Raw genomic sequence first — 19,981 nt, 5'->3', positions numbered from 1 at the left:
GGGCGGCTCAGTGGGTTAAAGCCTCTGCTTTCAGCTCGGGTCATGATCCCGGGGTCCTGGAATCGAGCCCCACATCAGGCTCTCTGCTCAGCGGGGAGCCTGCTTCCTCCTCTCTCTCTGCCTCTCTGCCTACTTGTGATCTTTGTCAAGTAAATAAATAAAATCTTGGAAAAAAAAAAACTGGAATCATAGGGCACCTGGGTTTCTCTTGGTTAGGCATCTGACTCTTGATTTCGGCTCCATTCAGGATTTCAGTGAAAACGAGCCCTGCATTGGGCTCCAAGCTTAGTGGGAAGTTTGCTTGAGATTTATTACCCTGTGCCCCTATCCCCAGTGGCATATGTGTGTCATACTCTCTCTCACAGAACAAAACTACAATCATAGATTATTACTGTTTTAGAACTAAAAGAAACCTTTAAGTTAACAAGGTTAACTAGGTTCTAGTGTAACTCCTTATTTTTCACATGATGTAATTTAGTCTCAAGGTTAGTGATTTTGGTTAACTGGCAGCCCTCTTTCAGAATTCCAGGAGCTATTGAACAGTTTATTCGTGCTTTTTCCTAGACCCTTGAAATTAAAAGTTGAAAAATACAGGTTTTCATAGTCTACTAATGGAGACACAAACAGTTGCAATTTGGTGTATGGGTCTTTCTGTTTTGGTGGAGTGCTGAGACTCCTGTTAGAGCACATTGCTTAGCACTGTGCCTGGTATAAAGTAGCTGAATGAATAAAAGAGGTGGACATTCTAATCCACTTGTCTGTGTTGACTCTGTGTGGTAGCCACACAGAGTGGGAGGGGAACGTGTTCCTAGTAATAGAAAAAGTATGAAAAGTGGTATATGGAAAAATTTTTCTTCTCTCTTCACTACTCACTGAAAATTTTGGGTCATCAAATATGTGGGGATGGTCTCTGCATCAAGCAGATACCTGATTCTGTGGACACCAGCTGGGTATCCTACAACTTAAGTCTAACACTATTTAACAGGCGATAGCACAGTCCCACAAGACTAACACACACACACATACACACACACACACACACACACACACACACACACACACACCACTCCCCCCCCTTCAGGTGCTAATCACAAGTCCAGTTTGTCATCTGTGCTTCTGACCAACTGGCTAAAATCAGAAGTTCTCACAACCACCTCCTCAGATTTGATTAATTTGCTAGAGTGGCCCACAGAATTCAGTAAGACCCTTTACCTACTAGATTACTGGTTTTATGAAAGGATACAACTCAGGAAGAAGCAGATGGAAGGTAAGCACAGGGCAAGGAGCAAGCTGCCTTCCCAGATCTTCATATGTTTACCAGTGCAGAAGATCCCTGAACCCCATTCTTTTGGGGTTTTTACAGAGGCTTCATTACATAAGCATAATTGATTAAATCATCAGCCACCACTGGCAGCTGATTTAGACCCCAGCTTTCTCCCTTTCTTGGGATGGGGGTGTGGGCAAGAGCTGAAAGTTCCAACCCTGTAAATCACAGGTTTGTTCCCCTGTCAGCCCCCATCTGGTGGTTATCTAGGGGCTTTCCAAAAATGGCCTCATTAACATAAATAAACTTCTTTGTGGTTAAAGGGGACTTACTAGTAACAGCACCTGTTTCACAGTTTAAGGCTCTGGAGCTGTTTCAGGAGCTGGGAACAAAAGATGCCCATATAGTTCTTATCACTTAGGAAATTACAAAGGTTTTAGGAGCTACTTGCTGGGAACCCTGGATGAAAACCAAAAAATATATGTATTTCTTATATCATAATATCAAAAGTGGTATCAAGACAAATGAGAGAATAGCGTCTTTGAGGAAATAGAGTTAGTTTACCTGAAATATAGGCTATTTGGATAAGGCAAAAGATAAATCTAGACCAGATGAAGCATACTTAAAGATTGTGAAGGCCCTTTTGTTATTCCCCATTAAGAATATATATCTGAGGTACAAAGGTAACCACTTAGGTTAAGACATGTTGCTGTGTGTGGATGGAGAGGGCTGTACAGGATGTACCGGGGGCTGCTAATCAGCCTTTAAGCCTTTGGGTAGTTTTGGGCCAAGGATACTAGGCAGTCAGAGGAAAGGAACAGAAAAGTTTGGGGGGGGGGCAGTACCAAAGCTAAAATCTTGTATCTTTTAGAAGGTTGCCTCATGCTGGATTATTGTCAGTGGGGGGTGAATCTATATTCCTCCTCTCAATTTTTAGCACTTAACCTTCATCAGTCACTCTTAAATTTAAGTTGGTATTATCAGTAACTTTTATTAACTAATGATAGGAATTAAGTAGATTTTTTAAAAAGATTTTTTTAATTTATTTGAGAGAGAAATCATAAGTAGGCAGAGAGGCAGGCGGGGGTGGGGCGGGGGGAGGGGGAGGGGAAAGCAGGCTTCCCGCTGAGCAGAGAGCCCAATGCCGGACTCAGGTCCCTGAGATCATCACCTGAGCCAAAGGCAGAGGCTTAACCCACTGAGCCACTCAGGTGCCCTGGAATTAAGTAGATTTTTATGGGCTAATTGTCAATTACATATTTATGGGAAATTAGTAATTCAAACTCATCTTTAAAAACACTTATTTACCTATAAACAATTTTTAATCACAAAGATGAAAAATTCCCAAGAATAAAAAACATTGTTGTAGTTTCATTGGCATTAAGATTTCACATTTAATTACAACATTAAGGTATTTTTAAAGCAAATTTATTCAAAGCCATTTGCCCTTAATGAGTTGAAATCACCCTTGAATCCAATAGCAGACTGTATTAGAACTGTTGAGTTTCTCTCTGAAATAATTTTAGTTGCATTTTTTAAGCAGTAAGTAGAATTTTTGAATCTGCTTTTGTTGTTTATGAAGGGATCAACAGTTACATGACAGAATACTTCTTGTCCCTCTTCCGCAGTGCAGATGGCATCCACAAAACAGGCTTCCTGAAACCTTTCTTAAAGTCATTTCTTCCTTCATCATTTCCTGAATTTTCTAAAGAAAAACATCCTTCTCCACAATTCTTGTTCTGTACAGATGTACTAGTCCTTCTAGTATATGTCTTCATTATCACTTCATCTCATATTTATGGTTGACTTCATCTTGGATTTCTCCAAGATATCCTCTCTATAATACATATCTTTTTTTCATACTGTGAGAAAGGAGTGACCTAATTATCCATTATTAATAGTAGCCGCTAAGGCATGTAACAGAGATACAGATATTTTACAGTTAAAGTTTTCTGGCTCGGATTTATCTCAAAATAGTAGAAAATAGATATATGGTTTTGACGTAAAAGCTGGAGACAACCATATGGTCCCTGTTGTCCTTTCCTCGCTGTCACTTTTAAAAATAAGTATCATCTATTGTCCATTTTTTTCTTGGTCTTTGTACCCTTGCTTTTCATGAAGTCAAGCCAATTTAGTATCCTCCCCTCACTTTCGTATTGCCCCACAAATCTAAGCTGGTTGGGTAAAATATTTTATTTCCTTCTTAGCCTGTGTAAATACCCTGTCAACTTTTTTTACTTATCTCTTCTCTGCCTTTTGATCTGGTGTAATACATATTCCATTCCCATGATTGTGACCACATCTTATACTGGTTTATTTCTTATATCTATGTCTTCTTAGTCCTTTTAAAACCCATTTTTATTCTCTTCACTACCTCTACTTTCAAATGACTCTTACCCTTCATTACTGCTATCTTATAATAATAGTTCAAGATGCTTATTGAAAAGGAAAAACATTTATTGTGTCTCCTTGTACTTCTGATTTTTAAGGTGGTTCAACAACGAGGTAAGTGATTTGGCATTCAGCCAGTGTATAATAGACCCCCCCCCCCGTGAAGGATCAAGTTAACTTTATTCTGTTAAAAGTGAAAATCTCCTTTCATTCTAGTAAATTAGGAAATACAGGGACTTCCTCAGTTCTGTAACTGGGTTTTTATTTCAGAAGGATTCTAAATACAAACTTAGGAAATAAGATTTGTGATAAAGTTGACATTATTGATCACTTGCTGTGTACCAGACATTATACTAAACTGTATCATATACTTTTGATACGTAATATTCATTAATGCTCACAGCAATTTTATGAAGTTTAAATGCTATTTTGATTTTTATAAGTGGGCTGTGAACAGTTAGAGAAGTTAGTAACTTCCAGGTTTGCCTAGCCTTTTTTTTTTTTTTTTGAAGATTTTTATTTATTTATTTGACAGAGAGAGATCACAAGTAGGCAGAGAGGCAGGCAGAGAGAGAGGAGGAAGCAGGCTCCCTGCTGAGCAGAGAGCCAGATACGAGGCTCGATTCCAGGACCCTGTGATCATGACCTGAGCCGAAGGCAGAGGCTTAACCCACAGAGCCACCCAGGTGCCCTTCCTAGCTATTTTAGTTGATTTTATACCCAGGTCTTCTCTTTATTTCCAATGCTTATCTTTCTCCTGCTGTTCTTTATAGTTCATTTCTTTCTCTCTCTGTCTCTCTCTCTCTCTCTCTCTCACACACACACACACAGCTAAGCTACAGTGCTTTAGAAGAGGCAGCATTTCATATGTTGCAGCTACAAAATTTGAGAGTAGCAAACGTTAGTTTCAAAATTACTGAATTCACAAATACGTGTTGGTTAGTGTAGATTAAATTAACATTTCCTGTTTGCTTTTTCACAGACTGAAGGGGCTGGACTTGCCACCTGTATAGAATTATGTGTAAAAGCCCTTCGTTTGGAATCTACAGAAAATACTGAAGTGAAAATATCTATTTGCAAGACCATTTCATGCTTGTTGCCTGATGATCTGGAGGTTAAACGTGCTTGTCAGCTGAGTGAATTTCTTATTGAGCCTACAGTAGATGCATATTATGCTGTGGAGATGCTGTATAACCAGCCAGACCAGAAATACGATGAAGAGAATCTTCCAATACCAAATTCTCTACGTTGTGAGCTCCTACTTGTATTGAAAACTCAGTGGCCCTTTGATCCAGAATTCTGGGATTGGAAAACGTTAAAACGACAGTGTCTTGCATTAATGGGGGAAGAAGCATCTATTGTGTCTTCAATAGACGAACTAAACGACAGTGAAGTTTATGAGAAAGTAATGGACTACCAGGAAGAGATTAAAGAAACTTCTATGAATGGACTTTCTGGTGGAATTGGTGCTAGTTCTGGCCTTCTTAAAGACATCTGTGATGAAAAGCAAAAGAAGAGAGAGATAAAACAATTAAGAGAGAGGGGATTTATTTCTGCTAGGTTTAGGAATTGGCAAGCCTACATGCAATATTGTGTGCTATGTGACAAAGAATTCCTTGGTCATAGAATAGTACGACATGCTCAAAAACATTACAAAGATGGGATTTACAGTTGCCCTATATGTGCAAAGAACTTCAATTCTAAAGAAACTTTTGTCCCTCATGTCACATTACATGTTAAACAATCTAGTAAAGAGAGACTAGCAGCTATGAAACCATTAAGAAGATTGGGGAGGCCACCTAAGATCACAACTTCCAACGAGAATCAGAAGACTAATGCTGTGACCAAGCAGGAACAGCGGCCTATAAAAAAGAATAGTCTCTATTCAACAGACTTCATAGTATTTAATGACAATGATGGTTCAGATGATGAGAATGATGACAAAGATAAATCATATGAACCAGAAGTAATCCCAGTCCAAAAACCAGTACCTGTTAATGAATTTAATTGCCCTGTAACTTTTTGTAAAAAGGGCTTTAAGTACTTCAAAAATTTAATTGCTCATGTAAAGGGGCATAAGGATAATGAAGATGCCAAGCGCTTTCTTGAAATGCAAAGCAAAAAAGTTATTTGCCAGTACTGTAGACGGCATTTTGTAAGTGTTACTCATCTTAATGATCACCTACAAATGCACTGTGGCAGTAAACCATATATCTGTATACAGATGAAATGTAAGGCTGGTTTTAATAGTTACGCAGAGCTCTTAACACACCGAAAGGAACATCAGGTTTTTAGAGCAAAGTGTATGTTTCCTAAATGTGGCAGAATTTTTTCAGAAGCTTATTTACTGTATGATCATGAAGCACAGCATTATAATACCTATACTTGTAAGTTCACAGGTTGTGGTAAAGTGTATCGTTCTCAGAGTGAGCTAGAAAAGCATCTGGACGATCACAGTACTCCTGAAAAAGTGCTGCCTCCTGAAAACCAGCGTACTTCATCTGGAGATTGTGTTCAGCCTTCTAAAGTGAATCCGAACACAGAAGTGAGCTTTGAGAAAGAGAGGTCTGTGCTTCCTTCAGAAAATAATATTGAAAACACCTTACCGACAGATGGAAGTGATGCTTGGGATAAAAGCAAAGCAGAATCAGCTGTGACCAAACAAGACCAGATTTCTGCATCAGAGCTCAGGCCAGCTGATGGACCATTGTCAAATGGTTTGGAGAACTCTGTGACTACTCCTCTGCTTCAGGCCAGTGAAGTAGCTGTGTCCATTAAAGTGTCCCTCAATCAGGGGATCGAGGATAACTTTGGAAAACAAGAAAACTCATCTGTGGAAGGCACTAGTGAATCACTGGTCACAAACTTAAATACAGCAGGTGGAGATACTTGTAATGATTTGTGTCGTCCAAGTTTTCAAGAAAGCAAGCAGGATTGCTTTAATGAAGCCCAGATTACTCAGAATTCTTTAGTAAATTCAGATACCCTCAAAATAGGTGACCTTACCCCACAAAACTTAGAAAGACAAGTGAACAACCTAATGACCTTTTCTGTGCAAAATCAGGCAGGATTTCCAAACAGTTTACCAGCTTCCAAGTTTGAATGTGGAGGTAATGTCAAAACATCATCCAATCTTTATAATTTACCTCTTAAGACATTGGAAAGTATCACGTTTGTTCCACCACAGCCCAACCCAAGTAGTTCTTTAGGAACTCCATCAGTGCCTCCAAAAGCGCCAGTTCAGAAATTCAGTTGCCAGGTCGAGGGATGTACTCGAACCTATAATTCTTCACAGAGTATCGGGAAACACATGAAGACAGCACACCCTGACCAGTATGCTGCATTTAAAATGCAGCGCAAAAATAAAAAAGGTCAGAAATCTAACAACTTAAATACACCAAATAATGGAAAGTTTGTTTATTTTTTGCCATCACAGGTGAGCAGCTCTAACAATGCATTTTTTACACCACAGACCAAAGCCAACGGGAATCCTACTTGTTCAAATCAGTTGCAGCATGTCTCGCCTTCAATTTTTCCAGCTCATTTAACAAGTGTGTCAGCTCCACTGCTGCCCTCAGTGGAAAGTGTCATAAATCCAAATATACCTTCTCAGGATAAAAATGAACAAGGTGGTGGTATTATATGTTCCCAGATGGAAAATTTATCTACTACTACCTTGCCAGCACAAATGGAAGATCTAACCAAAACAGTTTTGCCTTTGAATATTGACAGTGGTTCAGATCCTTTCCTTCCTCTACCTGCGGAAAGTAGTTCAATGTCTCTCTTCCCTTCACCAGCAGAGAGTGGGGCTAATTCTGTTTTTTCCCAACTGGAAAATAGTACAAATCATTTTTCCTCACAGATTGAAGCAAACGCTAATTCCTCCTTTTTAAAGGGAGGTAATGGTGAAAATGCAGTTTTTCCTTCACAAGTAAGTGTTGCAAATGACTTTAATAACAGCAGTGCCCAACAGTCTGCACCTGAAAAAGTTAAAAAAGACCGTGGGCGGGGCCCAAATGGGAAGGAAAGAAAACCCAAGCACAACAAAAGGGCTAAATGGCCTGCAATTATCAGAGATGGGAAATTTATCTGTAGCAGATGTTACAGGGCTTTTACTAATCCCAGATCTCTGGGTGGACACTTATCTAAGCGATCTTACTGTAAACCACTGGATGGAGCAGAAATTGCTCAAGAACTTCTACAGAATAATGGACAGCCTTCTCTTCTTGCCAGCATGATTCTCTCCACAAATGCAGTAAATTTGCAGCAGCCGCAACAGTCTACCTTCAATCCAGAAGCATGTTTTAAAGATCCATCATTTCTGCAACTTCTTGCTGCTGAAAATCGCTCAACATTTTTACCAAATACATTTCCTCGGACTGGTGTGACTAGCTTTAGTACCAGTGTTAGCCAAGAAGGAAGTGAAATTATTAAACAGGCTTTGGAAACTGCTGGCATTCCCAGTACATTTGAGGGTTCTGAAATCCTTTCTCATGTTCCAGCAGGTTGTGTTCCAGATGCAGCACAAGTAAATGCAACAGTGATGCCAAATCCAGCTGTACCACCCCTGTTGCAGACTGTATGCCACCCAAACCCCCTGCTGACAAACCAGAATAGGACACCAAACTCCAAAACTTCCTCCATTGAGGAATGCAGCAGTTTGCCTGTTTTCCCAACAAATGACTTACTACTGAAGACTGTTGAAAATGGTTTGTGTTCTAGTTCATTCCCTAATTCTAGTGGGCCATCACAAAATTTTACCAATAACAGTTCACGTGTTTCAGTTATAAGTGGTCCTCAGAACACAAGGTCTGGTCATTTAAATAAAAAGGGAAACAGTGCTTCAAAGAGAAGGAAGAAAGTTGCTCCTCCCTTAATTGCACCTAATGCTTCCCAAAACTTGGTAACAAGTGACTTAACAGCAATGGGACTTATAGCAAAGAGTATTGAGATACCAACTAGTAACCTCCATTCAAATGTAATTCCAAATTGTGAGCCTCAGGGTTTGGTGGAAAACCTAACACAGAAATTAAATAGTGTTGACAATCAGTTATTTATTACTGATGTGAAAGAAAACTTTAAAACCAATCTTGAGTCCCATACAGTGTTAGCGCCTTTAACATTAAAAACTGAAAATGGTGATTCCCAAATGATGGCTTTGAATTCGTGCACAACTTCAATAAATTCTGATTTGCAGATTTCTGAAGACAATGTTATACAAAACTTTGAAAAGACTCTTGAAATTATTAAAAGTGCTATGAATTCTCAAATACTTGAGGTAAAAACTGGATCTCACAGTGTTGGTGAAACGTCACAGAATGCTCAAATAAATTATAACATTCAGCTTCCTTCAGTAAACACTGTACAAAATAACAAGTTACCTGATTCTTCTCAGTTTTCTTCCTTCGTAGGTGTCATGCCAGCAAAAAGTAACATTCCTCCATCTGAAGTATTACATAAGGAGGATCAAATACAGGAAATTTTAGAAGGCTTGCAGAAATTGAAATTAGAAAATGACTTGTCCACTCCAGCACCCCAGTGTGTACTAATAAATACATCAGTGACACTGACTCCCACTCCTGTTAAACCAGTTCCAACTGTCACAGTTGTTCAGCCAGTTTCTGAAATGATAAGCAACATTCAGTTTAGTGACAAAGTTAATAAACCTTTCGTGTGTCAAAACCAAGGTTGTAATTACAGTGCTATGACAAAGGATGCTTTATTTAAGCACTATGGTAAGATTCATCAGTACACTCCAGAGATGATTCTTGAAATTAAGAAGAATCAGTTGAAATTTGCTCCATTTAAATGTGTAGTACCTACCTGTACAAAAACATTTACAAGAAATTCTAATCTCCGGGCACACTGCCAGTTGGTCCATCATTTTACAACAGAAGAAATGGTAAAGTTAAAAATAAAAAGGCCTTATGGAAGAAAATCTCAGAGTGAAAATTCGTCAGCCCCACGAGTTCCACAAGTAAAAAGACAGCTAACTATGACGGAGGAAAACAAAAGGGAATTCCAGCCTGCTTTAGATTTGGGACCAATGAAGGAGAATGCCCTCAGTAATGAAGCAGTGATCCCAGAAAAACAACTTGTAGAAAAAAAAAGTCCTGAAAAAACAGAAAATTCCTTGCAGGTGATCACAGTTACTTCAGAACAATGTAATTCAAATTCTCTCACAAATACACAAACCAAAGGACGAAAAATTAGGAGACATAAAAAAGAAAAGGAGGAGAAAAAACGCAAGAAGCCAGTTTCTCACTCTGTTGAGTTTCCAACAAGATACAGCCCCTACAGACCTTATCGATGTGTTCACCAGGGTTGCTTTGCTGCTTTTACTATACAGCAAAACCTAATTCTGCATTACCAGGCTGTACACAAGTCAGATCTACCTGCATTTTCTGCAGAGGTTGAAGAAGAAAGTGAAGCTGGTAAAGAAAGTGAAGAAATTGAAACCAAACAGACTGTGAAAGAATTTCGGTGTCAGGTGAGTGACTGTTCTCGAATTTTCCAAGCAATTACTGGCCTGATACAACACTACATGAAACTTCATGAAATGACTCCTGAGGAAATTGAAGGTATGACTGCTTCTGTGGATGTTGGGAAATTTCCATGTGACCAGTTAGAATGTAAGTCTTCATTTACCACATATTTGAACTATGTTGTTCATCTTGAGGCAGATCATGGAATTGGAATCAGGGGAAGTAAAACTGAAGAAGATGGCATATACAAATGTGACTGTGAAGGCTGTGACCGTATATATGCAACTCGGTCAAATCTCCTCCGACATATTTTTAATAAGCATAATGACAAACATAAAGCTCATTTGATTCGGCCAAGAAGATTAACACCTGGTCAGGAAAATATATCAAGCAAAGCAAACCAAGAAAAGACAAAATCTAAGCATCGGGGGACAAAACACAGATCTGGAAAGGAAGGACTCAAAATGCCTAAGACAAAACGAAAGAAAAAAAATAATTTAGAAAATAAGACAGCTAAAATTGTACAGATCGAAGAAAATAAGCCTTATTCTCTGAAACGTGGAAAGCACGTATATTCCATAAAGGCTAGAAATGATGCCTTATCTGAGTGTACGAGCAGATTTGTGACCCAGTATCCATGTATGATAAAAGGGTGCACATCAGTTGTTACAAGTGAAAGCAATATAATAAGACATTATAAATGCCATAAATTATCAAAGGCATTTACATCACAACACCGTAATCTTCTCATTGTCTTCAAACGGTGTTGCAACTCACAACTAAAGGACACTTCTGAGCAAGAAGGTGATAAGAATGATGTGAAAACTTCTGATGCATGTGTAACAGAGAGTAATGATAACTCCAGAACAGCTACAGTTCCACAGAAGGAAAGTGAAAAAAATGAAAAAGATGAAATGGATGAGCTAACAGAATTATTTATTACAAAATTAATAAATGAAGACAATGCAAGTGTGGAGACCCAAGCTCATACGTCTTCAAATGTAAGTAATGATTTTCAGGAAAATAACCCCTGCCAGTCAGAAAAACAAAAAACAAGTAATTTGAAGAGAGTTAATAAAGAAAAAAATGTCTCCCAAAATAAAAAGAGAAAAGTTGAAAAAGCAGAACCAGCATCAGCAGTTGAGTTAAGTAGTACGCATAAAGAAGAAGAAACTGCTGTTGCCATTCAAACTACAGAGGAGCATCCTGCATCTTTTGACTGGAGCTCATTTAAACCAATGGGATTTGAAGTATCATTTCTGAAGTTTCTTGAGGAGTCTGCAGTAAAGCAGAAGAAAAATTCTGACAAAGACCATCCAAATAGTGGAAATAAGAAAGGATCCCATTCAAATTCAAGAAAAAATATTGATAAGACTGCTGTGACTAGTGGAAATCATGTATGTTCTTGTAAAGAAAGTGAAACCTTTGTACAGTTTGCCAATCCATCACAGCTTCAGTGCAGTGATAATGTAAAAATTGTTTTAGACAAGACTCTTAAAGATTGCACTGAACTTGTGTTAAAACAACTTCAGGAAATGAAACCTACCGTCAGTCTGAAAAAACTTGAAGTACATTCAAATGATCCAGATATGTCTGTTATGAAAGAAATTAGTATGGGTAAAGCTACAGGTAGAGGGCAGTACTGATAACTAATGTACTATAAATATATTATTTACGGTTTTATTTTAAATAGGAAGCCATCAAGCATGCTAGAATTGTGAAACTTTTTCATTAATTTTTGTTGACATGAATTAACCTGGCCAAAAAAAGAAAAAAAAAAATACATGGCATTTGTCATGTAAAACTTTTTTTTTATCCCTATGGGACTTGAGGAACAGAATCAGTACTTCAGTTATTGTAAATAGTTGAGCTACACCTCAAATTTCTATCAGCCAGTTGCCCTTTCCATGAACTAAATTGAATTATCTGTGTGATTGATCGGTTTCACCAGGTCACTGCTCATGTAGGACAGTAGTCTTTGTTTGTAGATACCTTTTTTGTATATATTTATTATTGTAAATCATTTGCTGCCACCAGCAGTGTGTAAGTCTAAACTATTAAATGACACGTTTATATTTGGAATTTTAATTTTTAACTAAGTGATCAAGTTTTTAAAACTGTTCTTTTATGGTTTTAAATTAAGAATTTTTTGAACTAAAAGTAGAAACTCTGCCATAGTTCATTGATTTTTACATAAAACGTTTATTTACAAGATCTCAGAATTACTTTTCACAAAGTAGGCACATTATATCAATATCTTGCTCTGCTTTGTAAATTTATCCTCCAGAATTTGGGGGTGGTATTCATGTGAAATTATAGCAGATTCTTTAGAGGTTTCCTATAGCTACAGGTTTTTTTTCAATGCTTCTAATTGGGTATAGTTACTATGATTCCATGAAATATAATGGAAATGTGAATAAAGAATTTACTACATCAAAGATTTTAAACATTTGGTATTAAAAAAAAAAAATCCTTTGTGAATGTGATAGAAACTAGTAGTGTGGAGCAGTGTAAATATTTGAGGTGGTGATTTGTGAAGTAGCCCAGTATTGCCTTAAATAAAATCACATTTCATTTCTTGTTTTATACATGTGATCTTACAAAGTTTTTTTTTTCCATTTTCTGAGATTTATAGATTGGTGTATAGCTTTAAACTGTATAAACTTTTGTGGAAAGATTTTTTTAAACATTTTTATAAATCTTAAAATTGGTATCATCAAAGTGAGCCCATCTTGTGTTTATAAAATGCAAGAGTCCTTAACATTTATAATTACATAGATGAAACACTTTCTATAAGGAAGTTGGATGTTTTGATTTTACTGTTTATAGATGTTAGATTGTACAGATTTGTATTTTCCCACCACATCTAATGATACTTTTTTCATTAGATTGGTCTTCCAGAGCAGTATTAGTTGTTACAATTGATTATTTTGGTTATTCAGTATATAGTTAGCTCTTATAGTTTAGCTTTATTCACCATATTTATACTGTGGATTCACGGCAGAGATAGAGGTTATTTCAGGAGAGTTTATTACTTTCATTTGAAGTCCAGCTAAAGTCAGGACTGGAAACAAAAGAAAACACCTTTTGAATTTACTTTTGTTTCTGTTTGCCGTATATAGTAGCATTGATTTTTGACTTTGTGTTTGTTATAAACCAGTTGCATTCACAATATTATTAGCCTGAGATATTGATGATGTTGTAATAATAAGAAAATGTGTATATTCCCTGTGCAACATCAGATTTGCAGGAAAAATGAAGCACTTAACTGAAATTGCTGGTACTCTGAATAAATAAGCATGGTCAAGGAGTGAATTATTTTCTTTTGGAAAAATTTTTTTTTAAGTTTTATTAAAGCATTATAGTTTTATTTTTAGGGCCTAATGGGTTGTATTGAATAGTTGGTTTCACCTCCTTAAGGTTTATTACCAATATGCATAAAACTTGACACATTAAAATTCCTTCCCTTTGATAAGCCCACTGTTATTTATTAAAATAAGAGTTGTTCTTATGGGTAATTAATACATGTTTTTTTCTAAATTAACAGTAACTTAACTCTGAATAATTTTAATATTAAATTTTTGTTAACAACTGAATGTTTCCGTAAGTTTCTTGGAAGTTGATCTAGCTCTTAAAGATAGGCATTTGGCAAAACTGCCCTCAATAGTGCAGTAGCAAGTAGATTTATTTCTGGTGAATGTAGTGATGAACCACTGTGAAGTGAAAATACCATTGTATTGGGGCTTTTCTTTTGCTCATTAGCTCAAGAAAATTGACCCTTAGACATTTCTGTAATTGTTCTACATGACAGGGGAAAGTTTGCCAATATTGAGTTAATTTTTTCTATATTCCAGGTACTGCTTGCTAAATATAATTATAGCAGAGTGGGCTTTTTAGCATGAAACAGAAAAATCAAGTTAGGTTTAAAAATACAGATTTATAGAACAGCATGTTGGTAAAATCTGATATGGAATGTAATGCCTGAGTGTTAAAAAAGGAATCTTAAAGTATGTATTTTTCACTTATACTTTTCCTCAGTCCATTGAGGTATTTTCTTTCTACAGCCTTAGTTTGCTTAGGTTTTATCATTTAAAAATGGATTTTTTTCCCCTTCTTCTAAACCCAAAGAATTTTAATCTACAGATCAGAACATGTTATTCAAAATACATCACGTGAAGTGAAAAGGTAACAGTTCGGGAACTTTTCAGTTGTGTTACATTCAGCCTAAATTATTTTAAAGGGCTGGACAGAGATTGAGTTTCTTTTTGATTGTCGGGTAAGCAAACAGTTGCTGTAGCTATTAAGACGACATAAATACTATAGCTAGAGATAGTCAAGGAGGGAATGCCGTATATTGCAGGGGCGGGTGTTTATGAAAATCTTTGGAAAAGATGAGTCTTGAAAGATGAACGACTAGTCCTGGAATGGTCATAGGGAAACGAAAATTCTAGGTATGGAGGTATGTGGCAGCATAGTGCATTTACAATATTGGAAGTAGTCTGTGTGGAAAGATAGGGGGTTGGAGAAGCTGAAGAGGAAATGGGCCAGGTCATGAAGGTTCTTGTATGCCTTATAGTTTTCAATTTTGATTTGTTGAGTGGTTACTGAATGCATTTAAGTTCAACAGTTTGAACAGGTACCAATTTTAGAAAGATAATACGTATTCTATAGAGGATGATAGATTGGATAAGTTGGAAGTTAAAAGCAGGGAGACTTGAGGCAAAAAATTTCTTCTGGGGGCCAGAAGAAAAGGTCTTAACAGAGTTGAGAAGTAGAACAGTAAGACATTCTTTTTCAGAATGTTTATTGTAGTGAGATACCACCAGGTTGGAACATCCTGTCATCAGAGTTGTCTAAACTGCAAGTTTAAAGAGTTCAGTGTGCAGTAGTATATTAAAGACTGAAAGTTCAAAAAAAAAAAAAATGAAAATTCTATGCAGGGAACATGTTAACTGTTAAATGGGAATATTTCAGACTTAACTGAAAATGAAAATGTTTTTCTTTTTTAATGAAAGAAATACTTAAATATATCCAACTAACTTAGTGTTCTAGGGAGCATGTTTAAGGAAACACTCCTCTAAAATGGCATTCATTAAATCAGGGCTGAGAATAAGCAGGTGTGTGCACTAGTGCAGCTTGTATCAGCTGTTTACAAATGGTGATTTTTCAGATTGGCCAATTTATTCATTCCAGTTGATAGGTTTCACATGTCCTTTTATAACAGTGCTTTTAATTTTATATTGTTTATTGTCTGTGCCTCCCAACACTACCTACCTCTCAGTGAACAAAATGATAGTATCTGCTTTACTTCTCAGTGGTTTTGCTCCATAGAGGTGGTTCATTTCAGTGATCAGCTCTCCATAAAGGGGAGCCCTACATGTATCACTTCCATATTTGGAATTTAGATTCCCTTTGTCCAACCACAAACTGCTAGCTCACCTGCTTGGGATATATCCACTAAAAAAATACTTCTACCTCATCGAAACTAGTCAGTTAATCCTACCACCTGCTCATTATTCATCCCTGTCCTCAACTTGTCCTACTTAGAAACTAGATCCCACTGTTCAATGCACTCTTTTACAGGTATCCTCACACCATGCCTTTCTCTCTGTGTCGTAATCTAGAACAATTTCAAAACCTGTCTGCTCTTGAGCAGTTGAATGGGAGGGAAATCATTACAACAGGCAAGTTTATAATCTCAGCTTCCATTTAACTATAATCCCTTTTATTAGGTTCCCATCATAGCTAATCTTGAGTTGTCAAACATTCCATTTCTTCTCATTTACTCCCACTATATATATTCCCCACAACTGTTCTGGGATTGCTGTCATCAGGATCACCATTCTCTTCCATGCTGCCACATCTGTTATTTTTTCTGCTTGTTCACTGCCTTAGGAGCATTTAATAGGCTTAATGAGTTCTCTTGGAAATACTCTCTCTTGGTTACCCTACCTTTCTGGCTGCTACATTGCTAAGTCCAACCCTATTCCCTCTCAGTACCTGACCTTGGCTTATTGTGTGTGTATGTCACCACTCTCTTTGGATGATTGAGCCCATTCTCTGGTGTTCAGTATGAATGTACCATCACACCTCTAAGACCAAACTTCATAGTTACAGACTTGTGAAATTTCAACTGCCTACCTCCAACATAACACCTCCAAATCATTTCTTTCCCTACCCTACCTTCAATCTGTTCCTCTCCCCTATTCCTAATCTGGATAAGTGAAATAACTACCTAGGTTCCTCATTCTAGGTTCTCTAACATCATCATGGTAACCAAGTCACCCCCTTAATGTTTGGTCACAATTTAAGGCATTTTTACCTCAAGCAAAAAGGAACCCACTTCTCATCCAAATCATTTCTTGCCTACACCACTGTAGCATTCTCTTTATGAGCTTCCACAATATTCCCCACTGAACAGCTAGGTTAATTTTTTTTTTAAGGTAATTCTAGTGGGTCTGTGGGAAGTGTGTGGAGAAAGGGAATTTTTTCTGCACACTGCCCTTTGAATAAAATGTGGTGGTTTTACTATGATGCCTGCCCATCTAAATTCTTGTTCTCATTTGCCCGTTGTGTTCTAGCCACATGGATTTCTTTTGAGTTCCTCAAACCAACCCGGCTCTTTAACATCTCAAGGCCCTTGCATTAGTGGTTCCTTCTGCTTGGAGTGCTATATTTTATTGTGTTCTAACTCCCTCTTCTTTAGGCCTCAGGCCTCATCCCCGTCATCAATTACTCCATTGCAGCACTCATCTTTCCTTGATAGCATTTATCAGGTTGTAATTTTTATTCTGTGCTAAGGAACAATCCAGTACCTACCTCAAACATAGTACATATCTAATGGTAGTAAAAACTTCTTGAATGCTTAAATGGGAGATAAAGAGAACTTGATTATGACTGGAATCAATAGTCTCTGGAGCTGAGTCTATACAGTTAGCATAATTATTAGTGCTAAGGGCATTACAAGAATATATAACAATGAGAATTTGGTACTATGTAGTCTTTAATGAGGGAAAGCAGTTAATAAAGACTTCTCTAAAGAAGGAGATAAGGGGAAGGAACTTAGAGAAAACTCCAAGCTGGTTTTAAAAGTTCATTCTAGTGAGGGAGTCTTCCAGTGGAAAATTAAAGGAGACCAGTTAAAGAGTCTATCCAAGTTGTCCAGGAAAGAGCAAATACAGTCTTGAAAAGTGGTGATGGCTGAAGGAGAAAAGTCTACAGACTTGAGAGATCTAGGATATTTGACAGGACTTGATCATTATGGGTTATGGGAAAAGAGGAAGAGGAGAGAAATTGATAATTTATAGGTTTTTAGTTTGAATAAATGGTTGAAATGTTATTTAGGAGGGTGAGGATAAAAGAGCAGTTTTGTGAATTGATGATTGCGAAAGGGAAGATTGTATAGAAAAGAATCCAGGACCTAACTCTGAGAAACTCAGAATTTCAAAGTAGATTAAAAGAGAAATAGAAAAAAAAAAATCATGAGACTTGTAGGATGGAACTATTTCAGGTGTCCTGTTCTGCTGAGATAAGGGAATTATAAAGTCTCCTTTGGATTTAGTGGTAAGAAAGTAATCTGTAACCTTTGCAGTTACTTAGTTTGAGTGGAAGTCAGTTTGAGAAGTGTAGAGAACAAGTGTAAATGCCTATTTTTGGTATTTTATTGAAATAATTAAAAAACCCACAATAGTTGCTAAAAGAGTCATGGAGTCCAACCAGTTTTTCACAGTATAGGAAAATTGAGCATTTTCAGGTTCCACTGAAAAGGATTTGGTAGAGAACGGGTTAAGTTCCAGCGAGAAGGATTTGGTAGAGAGGGGTTAAGATGTGAAAAATAGTATATGTTGTAAAATTCTCAAGTTTTGGCTTGGATAATTGTGAATGGTGATGTTGTTTGCCAAGATAATATAGAAGAAATAGGGTTGGATGGAAAGTTAATACTGAGTTTGAGGTTTTTATAGGTCATTAAGGCAGAGAGGAATAGTGATCAGTTCTTTATCGGGTCTGAAACTACAGTTGTGGACTTGACTCCTTGAGTACAAGTATCTTGGCCTCTGTCTCATGAGCATTTTGCTCAGAATCTGAGATATAGGGAGCACTTACTAAATTTTGCTGGAATTGAAAGAAATAGCAAGCATGTAAGGAAGGATAAATCACCAAAGCTAGAACCCAGAGGAACACCAACACTTAGTAGGCAGAAAAAAAGAAACTAGCAAAGACAACCTGGAAAGGAAGGTTTAAATGAGGTGAGGACCAGGAATGGAGGTAAGGTTATAGGGCATTACAGAAGCTGGAAGAGAATGATGAAGGGTAGTTTTTGGTCCTGTATTGTGCCACTGGGAGATCATTAAGAATAACGGAGCTACTAGAATTAATCTTTGGTAGTCATTGATCTTTAAAGAAGTTAAGTGAAGTAATAAATGTCAAGTAAATAAGAAATGCCAAGTAATAAGTGTTTGTGTAGTTATATTCAATTGGTGAAAGAGCTAAGGAAGTCAAGGCAATGAATTATTTAAGCATCTTGCGTGAAAGAAAAGGAAATTGGGTGTTTTCCCTTATTTGAAGGATTTTAAGATGAGTCTTGAATATTTGTGGATTCTGGGGAGGTACTTGTTAAAGAGGTAGAGTAGAAGTTTAAGTAGAGTAGTAGATGGAACCTGATCCTAAGATCGCAGGTTAGAAATGTTAGCTTTACACAATGAAAAAGGACCTCTTAAACTATTGTTTTTCGGTGGGGCTTTTTTTTTTTTTTTTTTTTGTAAGATGTTATTTATTTGACAGAGCACAAGCAGAGGGACAGGGAGAAGCAGGCCCCCTGCTGAGCAGGGATCCTGATGTTGGGCTTGATCCCGGGACCCTTGGATCATGATTTGAGCCGAAGGCAGACACTCAACCAACTGAGCCAGCCAGGCACCCTTCTCTCTCAGACTTGTTCAGTAAAAATGTTGAGCTCCTTGTCATGAAGAAAGGAAACAAAGGTACAGAATAGCAAGCCTTGGAAAAGTAGGAAGCCAAGGTTTAAATAATAAAGGTTTGAGCTGAAGAATGGGAGAAGCTAAGTAGCAGGTATAAAAGGATGATGAGCATTCAACACAGCTGAGTTGAGAACCTGATCGTGTAGTGGCACTGTCTATGATTATGCAGTATTTCCAGTACTGCTCCTCACCTTGAGTGGAGAAGACAGAAGAGGTTGGATAGTCTATGGCAGAAGTAAATACATCAATATTAATTGAGCCCAGTTAGAGTAGGAAACAAAGCCAAAAGGACTGAAGAGAAGAGAGTCCAGGGATTGGAGGTCTTGTGGTACCAAAGAGTATGATGGGAATAATGCCAAATTAAGAGGTTTGTCAGGAAGAAAGCTTCCACGCTATGTGGGACATGGAAGGAGTTTGGGAAAGTAGCTTCTTACATCCTCTTGGCCCGGTAGTCTTGGGAGATCCAGATTCAGTTAAGGCTGCAGAATACAAATTTGTGAAGTAGCAAACATAACTCTTTAAAGAACATAATAGAGTTGAAAGGGTTAAGCACAAGTCAGGGAGAGGAATTAGAATAGTAAGAATGGAGGTAGTACGGTGAATACTTCTTTAAGACCAAGGCTACTACAGTCTAATGAGAATCTGCTATTCCAAGCTCTCCCAGGCCTAGGTCCCATGTTTCAGATCTGCTAGTGATAGTAACAGTTAATATTTATTGGCTGCTATGTGCTAGACTGTGCTTAAGGACTTTCCTTGTATTTCCATTTATTCTTACATCAATTCTTAGGTGCTCATATTCTCATTTTAGGATGAAATTGAGTAAGATAGGGAAAAACTATGTATCTTGCCTAATAGTTACACACCTA

The 19,981-nt window shown here is 37.4% G+C and overlaps 1 protein-coding gene across 6 annotated transcripts in view; it reads left to right on the top strand.

The window, feature by feature from the left end:
- The window catches only part of ZNF292 (zinc finger protein 292), a 92,319-nt gene extending 78,583 nt beyond the window's left edge, over window positions 1–13,736 (top strand). For all 6 annotated transcript variants that reach the window (XM_013063729.2, XM_004766945.3, XM_004766946.3 and 3 more), the window contains one exon: window positions 4,638–13,736. In XM_013063729.2, coding sequence (XP_012919183.1) covers window positions 4,638–11,786 — 7,149 coding nt within the window. In that variant the 3' untranslated portion in view covers window positions 11,787–13,736. The remainder of the gene's footprint in view (window positions 1–4,637) is intronic.
- Window positions 13,737–19,981: the final 6,245 nt, after the last annotated feature.

The sequence above is a fragment of the Mustela putorius genome, unplaced genomic scaffold (genome assembly GCF_011764305.1).
Source record: "Mustela putorius furo isolate JIRA1106 unplaced genomic scaffold, ASM1176430v1.1 tig00000166_pilon_pilon_pilon, whole genome shotgun sequence".
Lineage (NCBI taxonomy): Eukaryota > Metazoa > Chordata > Mammalia > Carnivora > Mustelidae > Mustela > Mustela putorius.
The sequence above is the reverse complement of the archived record's forward strand: the minus strand, read 5'-3'. Positions and strand labels throughout refer to the sequence as shown.